Below are 9,316 nucleotides of genomic sequence, written 5' to 3' on the forward strand. Positions count from 1 at the left end.
GTCAATATGGACCAAACTCTCTGAGGAATGCTTCCAGCACCTTGTTGAATCAACGCCACGAAGAATTGAGGCAGTTCTGAAAGCAAAAGAGGGTCCTACCCGTTGGTTTTCCCATTGGCAGTCTATCAAATACTTGTTCTCCCCACTGTATATGTATACACCTTCACCTTTAGAGAGAGAAGGAAAAAAAGGGGGTGAATCATTATATTTATACATGCGTCTCATGGACTGTCTCCACACATCTAAGCATATCTCATGGCTTTGTTTGAGTATTGTGAAAATATCAAAAAAAGGATATTAGATCCCAAAGCCAATGGTCAAGCGTGGGCAGGGCAGTACCCTTTGATCTTAGTAAAATTGTGCGTCTGGCCAAGAGCAGGGCAAGTGACCAAAGAGTGTTCTTTAGATGACAAGTGACCATTATCTTTACCAAAAATATCAAACAGAATAAGGAAATAATTAATGCTAATATCCTTTTCGACATCAGACGTAAAATTTGACACACCATGTGTTTCTACATCTGACAAAATGCTCAAAATATGACGATTCATGACAGCGTCGCAATTTCGTTGTTTTCCGGCAAGACTGACACAGGGCGGATTTTCATGTGGGAGAAATCAACATGGGTTCCAAGAATGTTCAAGCCGGTGCTGAAAAAAGAAAAAAAGGTGATGCATACCACTGAAATGAAGATGGAATGATAGAAAAATATGAGCGTGGGGTACACGTCCATGAACTGCTTGACAATACTCCTTAGACCTCTGTTCACCACTCTTTATACGTTAAGGTGACAATTATTATTCTGGTTCCATCGCCAAAGAGATCACCAGCTTCGTCAGGTTTTTAATAATTTATATCAGAACTTGTGCAACACAACACACGTCGCCAACTGATAGCAACAACGGGACGGGAAAAGAGAAAGTCAACTGTACTCTCTCACACTGTCGTCAGCCCCGCAGTGCGTTCAGGTACAATACGCAAAATACATAATGTATTTGTTTTGCTCTTGTAATTGCTTTTTGTAATCGTAACAGCATTATTTATTAAGGATTTTGAAAAAAAAAACAAAACAAAACACTGAGCTGGTGTGACTAGAAGAATGGATACCACTGCAGATATTCCTGTTCGAACAATAATGATGCCCGTTCCGAATTAATCAGCCAAAACTTTCTCTTCATCAATGCGTTGGCTTTTTATTTTCTTTCAATGAGAGCGTAGGTCTTGGCTTTCTTTAGGTGGCCAAAATATGCCTGATCAGAAAAACAACAAATTGCAACTCGCCACCAGGGGGATCCAAAACACGTAACATGCAAACAACCTGGCATTTTTAACCGATTTAGTGTAGGTTTTTGGGCTGTGGAACAAATTAATGGAATTACAATGTATTCTTATGGGACAATCGTGCTCGACATATGACCATTTCGACACAAACAAGGTCTTGTAATGAATTAACTTCATATGTAGAGGTACCATTGTACATATGTATCAATGTAGCATCCCCTAATTTGCATTTATCACAGGTGGAAGTTATGTTCGGGTAAAAACTGCACAGCTTAGCTTTCTACATGTGAGCTCTGTGCACCACTTTAAGATAAAGAAGGCAGTGCCTAGCACTGTTTGATGATTTATGTATTGAAGACAATATGGAATCCCACAGATTATCAGGGAGGTGCCCCAAATCCTGTTCCCAAGCTGCCCTTAACCTATCAGTCGCTGAGCCCAATGACACAGTGAAATATAGTTATAAAGTTTCGACAGTGCACCTTTATTAAGTGGATCAAAGGAAAGATAGCGGTCGATTGGATTGGTACTGGGTACTAAGGACAAATTGGGCACATTCGAGCGCACATAATGCCTGACTTGCAGATAAAGAAAAAAAGTGAGTTTTGGGCAGGTTATATTTCTCAGTCAGTTGAGTAAATGACACAAAATGTCCATCTTCAAACATTTGCAAAGGATTTGATACCCTTATCATGTCATATCTGAAAGTTATAATCAGAGGAAGAGGGAATGAAAAGGTGGTGTGAGGCAATCGGACTCAAGAGAGAGAATACTTTGTAGTTAAAGAATCTCGTAAACTGGACTAATATCCGAAGGATATGACGTACCACTGGATTAAGTGAATTTAGTATATGACAGTTGGGTGTTACTCTCACCACTTGGAAATTAACAAATAGAAACATATGGTATGGCGCTGAGTATATATCCTGGAAGCTGCAACCAGGAGTGCTTGTGCATAACAGTGGCAATCCTACAAGTGGCGACAGTTTTGACTGTCAGAAATGTCATTACAAAAATCATTGCGTGCCTCTTTTCGGGGTTTAATTTTCCTCTACGCATGTTCATATACTCATGTTCGGTCGGCATTGAGTTGGGAGGGGCCAGCCCCGCAGCTGGCTGATAGGAAACAACGCAGGAGACGAGCTCTGGAAATAAAATCGCTCATCTTTGTGTCATCCGCAATGCAAGGACCACAAATGGGCACTGAATTGAAGCATATTATTGCGATGTAGTTTGAAGGTTCAAGAAAAATGTGTGAAAAAGAAAAGAGGAGCGGGAATGCCACGTTGTGATTGTCTGCCTCCATTGTTTACGTTGCGCAGCATGACGTCACTTCCTTCGTATGTGATTGCTGTACCATATTAGGCGGCAGGTAATATTACCTGCCTACATTATCCGTGTAACCACTAATCCGGATAATAGGCATACTAGTGTAGCCGACATGCAGTATAATCCAACTAATTACACGTTTAAGGCCATTATAAATACTTGTATAGACGTAGCCTGAGTTGATCTAGTCAAGCTATTGTTCCTTCCTTCCCAACATGGCAGCATGGCAGTGATTCCCAAGGTTCTGCATGAGTTCTCTCGGCATTTAATAACGGACATGTTAGACTTAGCAGAACACGTTGACACAGGACATTCAGACCGTGAGCACGTGGCTTACAAAACAAGAGTGATGGCTTACAATGGGAACAAGAGTGCAGGAATGAAATAAATAAAAAGTGAAATAAATAAATGTTAGTAACTGACTGAATGAATAAGAAAATGTAGAAATATATAAATATATTAGAATAAATAAAAAAAAAAATAAAACAAATAAATAAAATCGGAAATAAATGTTAAAATAATGAAATAAAAAAAATAACTAAATGAATAAATATTGAAATAAATATAAATTAAAATAAATACATGAAAAATTATATAAATACAAATTGAAATGAATAGACATTAAATGAAAATGGAAATAAATTAATATTGAAATAGAAGCATTCTAATGACGCATTTGATAGTTTTTTTTAAAAATGTTTTTTAATTTATTTAGTTTTTTTGCACGCCTGGTCCTCCATAATTGTGAAGAGGAAGATGCAATGCGCTAGACCCAACAATTTTAAATATATCATTCTGTGTGCAATGCATGAATAGTTTCACTATTTTTAATGCTTTTACAGAATTTTTAACTCATTTGCTCCCAAAAACGTATATATACGTTCTATTTTTAATTGCTTCAGTGTCCCAAAAACATATTTATACGTCTTTTGTGTGGTTTTTTTTTTTTCAAAATCTGCATTTATAGGTTCCCATGTATCGTAAATAGAATGCACAAAGCTCAAAACCCATTTTAAAGCAATAAAACTGGCCTCTGGAGGGCAGTAGCACATTTGGTAAGACCCTCCAACCCCATTCAACCAGTACAGGGTCGTTGTGACCGTGCTGCTCGCCGAGCAGAGCCTTGAGCAGAGCCCGCGCCGCAGGCTCGCCGCTCGCTTTCCCTACACCCTCCAGTGTCCCGCAAGGAAACGCGCACAGCCAAACCAGTTCCCCCCCAGGAACACAAGTTCCCCAGGCAACGAGGCAGTGGTCACTAAAAAAGAAAGACAAAAAAAAAATCCATCTTTACGAGACAGGCGGCAATGAGGGAATAGTTTAACCTGCTGTCGCGGCCACCAAGCGTCATCTCAGTTATGTGTGAATAAATTGCTACTTTGCTATCAAAAGCTCTATTTGTCTGGTTGTTAATGTTATTTTGTAAAAGGAAAGTGTTAGTCAGATGTTTGGGATATAAAGAAAACAAAAAAATAGCTGTGTTAAAGTCAAAGTTATGTTTGAAATGTATGCGTTTACAAAAAGCTCATTTTCTCCGTCTTTTCATCAGAAAATTGCTCAAACTAAGCTATTTTCTAATGCTGATTTCTAAAGAATGGAAAAAGATTTGAACTTACTTTTTTCTGCTGAAAGAAGAGAGTCTAATTTTTCTTTTGGTGTTTATATTGCAATAGAACATAATTTTCTGTGGGCCTTGCAAAATCAGTCAAAATCCAGGAAAAAAGTCGGGAGCGAAGGGCCTTGCTCGGGTGAAAATGGCTGTGAGTGAATGAGTTAATGATGATCAAATTCACTGTCAGCACCTGTAATCAAGGTATTTAAAAATTTAAAGATTAAGTTGGACAATTGAAAGGACAAAGATGTAGCAATAAGCAGGTAAAGGACAATGAAGAGGACCCAGAAATTCTATAGCATGCCCTCAAAGCAGTGATGAGAGGAAGGGGGGACCTCATTTGCCACACTTGCAAAACAGGGGAGACTGGAAACATATCAGAAACAAACTAGAGAATGAAAACAAAAGGAACAACAACATAAAGGGACAAATGATCCATATTTATTGAATGAGATGAAAAATATTCAAAATTTTGTTTGACAGTATTTTATTAGACGAGGTGGAAAAGAAGGCAAGTTTCCAAAAACAAACTTGATGGGGGGAGGGAGGGTATCCAAAGCCGCTAAAAGACAGCACCAACAGTATTAATAAAAAACATCCTGCATAATTTACTCCAAAAAATTGAGGTAACAATTTACACTCAGTTTGATTTGTGTAAAATAAGTTAGTAAATATTACCTAAATGCATCAACAATAATATACTTAAATAATTTAAGGTTTACTTAACCTTTTGAAACTTATCACAGTATATCACTTAATAACTATTAAAACTGAGTATTATTTATTAATGATGGAAGTGTAGTGTATTGTATATTTTACTTTTTTTTTTTTTTTTTTTAATAAAAAAAAATAATTAAATATCTTAACTTAATTATTACTATTGTAGATCAGGTTTGTTTTACCCCAAAGTCATTGCACACAAAAGAGAAGCACTTGATTGTCAATTGTTTTTTTTTTTATTGCCCATTTGGTCATTACATTTAACAAATTGTCTGCCCATAATAAATTGCATGCAAACACCTTTTCATCCTAGTATGAGTTAAAGTACAGTATTAACTAATGAGTGAAGAACACGAGGGCATTAGTCCAAAACAAGTAATATGCAAACAACAGTTTTAACTGGTCAGTGAAAAACATGAGTGCATCAAACCTCTTTCAGTTTGAGATACAAATAAGGCATAAATGCTGTACCATAGACGTTTTAACCCCACAGGAGTGCTATGTTGTAGCATGTTAAAACTACAGTGCAAAATATCTTCATGAAATTAGTTTGAAAATTTAAGAAACAAATGTAAATGAAATACATTAATAGCGGAAATAGATCTGGAGCAGGGGTCACCAACTCCAGTCTTCGAGGGCACCTAACTAGTCTATTTTCCACATCTCCCTTCTCCAAAACACCTGAATCAAATAATCAGGATCATTATCAGCAGGGGGGAAAGTGGGCCGGAACGGTACGGAATGCCATTACGGTGTAGGATTTGGGGCCGGAAAGCCGTTCCGGTATACGGTGCTTTGATTCCAAAAATATGACTGCAACTAAACAACTCAATAACCATTTAAAATAAAATAGCAACTAAGGCAAGAATAATGAAAAACAAGAGGTCTCACGCTGGCAATCAGGCATTAAACATCAGAAAATGCTCGCGAACCTACAAACTTCTTTCATAGGCACACAGTTGAATGATATACACACACACACACACCCACGCACACCCACCCACACACACACACACACCCACACACACACACATATATGTAATATATATAGATATGTTTTTTTTTTTTTTTTTTTTTTAAATAACATCACCAGCCACCCCTCCAAAAAGAGGTGATCCCCCTTCAAGGATTGAAACTGCTTGATTAATCATTAGAAACCCAGAGGAAAAGCACTTTGTCACGTTGTCACATCCCAAGATTGTAGTGACCAGTAAAATAATGTTAAAATGCTCACTGCGTGAATAATCCTGTTGAATTGAAATGCTGATATTTTTTCCTGCAGGCACAGTGCAAATTTCTACCTTTATCACAAGCTGAAGACCAAAGACCATGAAAACCAGAAAAACTTCCTCTACGCTTATTCAACGTGCTGCAAAGAGAGAGAATGTGTTCCCATGGATGACTGCCAGAACCAAGATCTTGGTTACCAAGACCCCACATGTCAGAAAAATGTGACATTTGGAGGACACAATAACATGGGTTTGGTATACCCAATTAGCAAATTTCCTGCACCCTTAGAAATGACTGAAACGTTTAATAAAGCAGATGTGCGATTTTTAAAAGGGGGGAGTGACGATAGCAAAGTACTGAATCCGAGCAGTTCTTCTATTCCAACTCACTGCAGCAAGAATGGTCGATATTGCTGGGAAAATGATGTTGACATTGAGGAAGGAGCTAGACCTGATGAGAATTTGAAGGTGTTCCATATGAAGGACAGTGATGGTAGCTTTATTGGGAAGACTATGGGAGGTACATTCTTACATAGGGAAGGCGAGCTCTTGAATAGTGTTGGAGAAGCACATAAAGTACTTCGATTTGGATCTCCTATTACCTGCCACATTTGCCAAAAGGTCTACAGTAACAAAGGGGTATTCAGAGCTCACTATAAGACTGTTCATTTGAAAATGCTTCATAAATGTAAAATTCCTGGGTGTGAGACAACATTTTCTTCAGTACGCAGTAGAAACAGGCATAGCCAGAACTCAAACCTCCACAGAAAAGTAATGGAAAGCAAATGTTCCTCTATAGACAAGGCATAGACATTGAGACACATTTAACTTTGAAGCAACTGTAAGAATCTCTGATTAGGACTTCTAAAATTTGAGTCTAGCTAGAAAGTGTTTGGAGGCAAAGAAAATGAAGAACACTGTATACAGGAAAAAAAACCCAAACAAACGAAAAATACATGTTACTGTGTAAGTAGACTTGGTTGTATACAGTTCATATGATGTGATTTCAGTTGGTAGTAAGATTATCTTGAGTTTAGTCTGTTCCTGGTGGTTTGGTATTCGATTATTTTATAAATGTGCGCATTGTGAACATTTTGATGAAAACACAAACACCAGCGCACAGAATGAACCGTCTAAATTAGGGGTCGGGAACCTTGTTGACCGGGAGAGCCAAAACACCGTACACATTTTAAATGTGATTCCACAAGAGCCATACAGTGTGTGTGTGTCTATGTGTGTATATATTCAATGGGGCAAATAAGTATTTAGTCAACCACTAATTGTGCAAGTTCTCCCACTTCAAAATATTAGAGAGGCCTGTAATTGTCCACATGGGTAAACCTCAACCATGAGAGACAGAATGTGGAAAAAAAACTGAAATTCACACTGTTTGATTTTTAAAGAATTTATTTGCAAATCATGGTAGAAAATAAGTATTTGGTCAATACCAAAAGTTCATCTCAATTCTTTGTCATGTACCCTTAGTTGGCAATAACGGAGGCCAAACATTTTCTGTAACTCTTCACAAGCTTTTCACGCACTGCTGCTGGTATTTTGGCCCATTCCTCCATGCAGATCTCCTCTAGAGCAGTGATGTTTTGGGGCTGTCGTTGGGCAACACGGACTTTCAACTCCCTCCACAGATATTCTATGGGGTTGAGATCTGGAGACTGGCTACGCCACTCCAGGACCTTGAAATGCTTCTTACGAAGCCACTCCTTTGTTGCCCTGGCTCTGTGTTTGGGATCATTGTCATGCTGAAAGACCCAGCCACGTCTCATCTTCAATGCCCTTGCTGATGGAAGGAGATTTTCACTCAAAATCTCTCGATACATGGCCCCATTTATTCTTTCCTTTACACAGATCAGTCGTCCTGGTTCCTTTGCAGAAAAACAGCCCCAAAGCATGATGTTTCCACCCCCATGCTTCACATTGGGTATCGTGTTCTTCGGATGCAATTCAGTATTCTTTCTCCTCCAAACACGAGAACCTGTGTTTCTACCAAAAACTTCTATTTTAGTTTCATCTGACCATAACAAATTCTTCCAGTCCTCTTCTGGATCATCCAAAAATTCTCTAGTGAACCGCAGATGGCCTGGACGTGTACTGTCTTCAGGAGGGGGACACGTATGGCAGTGCCGGATTTGAGTCCCTGGCGGTACATTGTGTTACTGTGGTCCCAGCTCTCTGTAGGTCATTCACTAGGTCCCCCCGTGTGGTTCTGGGATTTTTGCTCACCGTTCTTGTTATCATTTTGACGCCACGGGGTGAGATCTTGCATGGAGCCCCAGATCGAGGAAGATTATCAGTGGTCTTGTATGTTTTCCATTTTCTAATAATTGTTCTCACAGTCGATTTCTTTACACCAAGCGTTTTACCTATTGCAGATTTAGTCTTCCCAGCCTGGTGCAGGTCTACAATTTTGTCTCTGGTGTCCTTCGACAGCTCTTTGGGCTTGGCCAGAGTGGAGTTTGGAGTGTGACTGACTGAGCTTGTGGACAGGTGTCTTTTATACCGATAATGAGTTAAAAGAGGTGCCATTAATACAGGTAATGAGTGGAGCCTCGTTGGACCTTTTTAGAATTCGTTAGAAGAAATTAGACCTCTTTGACAGCCAGAAATCTTGCTTGTTTGCAGGTGACCAAATACTTATTTTCCACTCTAATTTGGAAATAAATTCTTTAAAAATCAAACAATGTGATTTTCTGTTTTTTCCCCACATTCTGTCTCTCATGGTTGAGGTTTACACATGTTGACAATTACAAGCCTCTCTAATCTTTTCAAGTAGGAGAGCTTGCACAATTGGTGGTTGATTAAATACTTATTTGCCCCACTGTACGTATATATACTTATATACAGGTAGTCCCTGGGTTACGATGTGCCCGACTTACATGATTTCAACTTTGCGATGTCTGAGTCTCGTCTGGCATTCTGTCACCAGTTTTTTTTTTTTTAGTCACGTAAACTACCTAGTTCCCATTGCCGTTCTTCATAACCCCCTGGTGCGTTGTCGTTTCTTGGAACCGCAATAGAGTCTGGCAAACGTCCCGCAGATCAAATTCCCAGGGAGGAGCAAGCCACGACAAACAGACAGCGGAGTGGACCAATCACCGACGGGCGGACGTGACGATGGTAAAGCGACAAGAAA

The 9,316-nt window shown here is 38.9% G+C and overlaps 1 protein-coding gene across 1 annotated transcript in view; it reads left to right on the forward strand.

Moving 5' to 3' along the window:
• Window positions 1-7,416, forward strand: part of LOC130912587 (zinc finger protein basonuclin-1-like) — a 34,704-nt gene extending 27,288 nt beyond the window's left edge. The window contains exon 5 of the mRNA XM_057830753.1: window positions 6,222-7,416. Coding sequence (XP_057686736.1) covers window positions 6,222-6,978 — 757 coding nt within the window. The 3' untranslated portion in view covers window positions 6,979-7,416. The remainder of the gene's footprint in view (window positions 1-6,221) is intronic.
• Window positions 7,417-9,316: the final 1,900 nt, after the last annotated feature.

Source organism: Corythoichthys intestinalis, chromosome 1, assembly GCF_030265065.1.
Source record: "Corythoichthys intestinalis isolate RoL2023-P3 chromosome 1, ASM3026506v1, whole genome shotgun sequence".
In the NCBI taxonomy this organism is placed as follows: Eukaryota; Metazoa; Chordata; class Actinopteri; order Syngnathiformes; family Syngnathidae; genus Corythoichthys; species Corythoichthys intestinalis.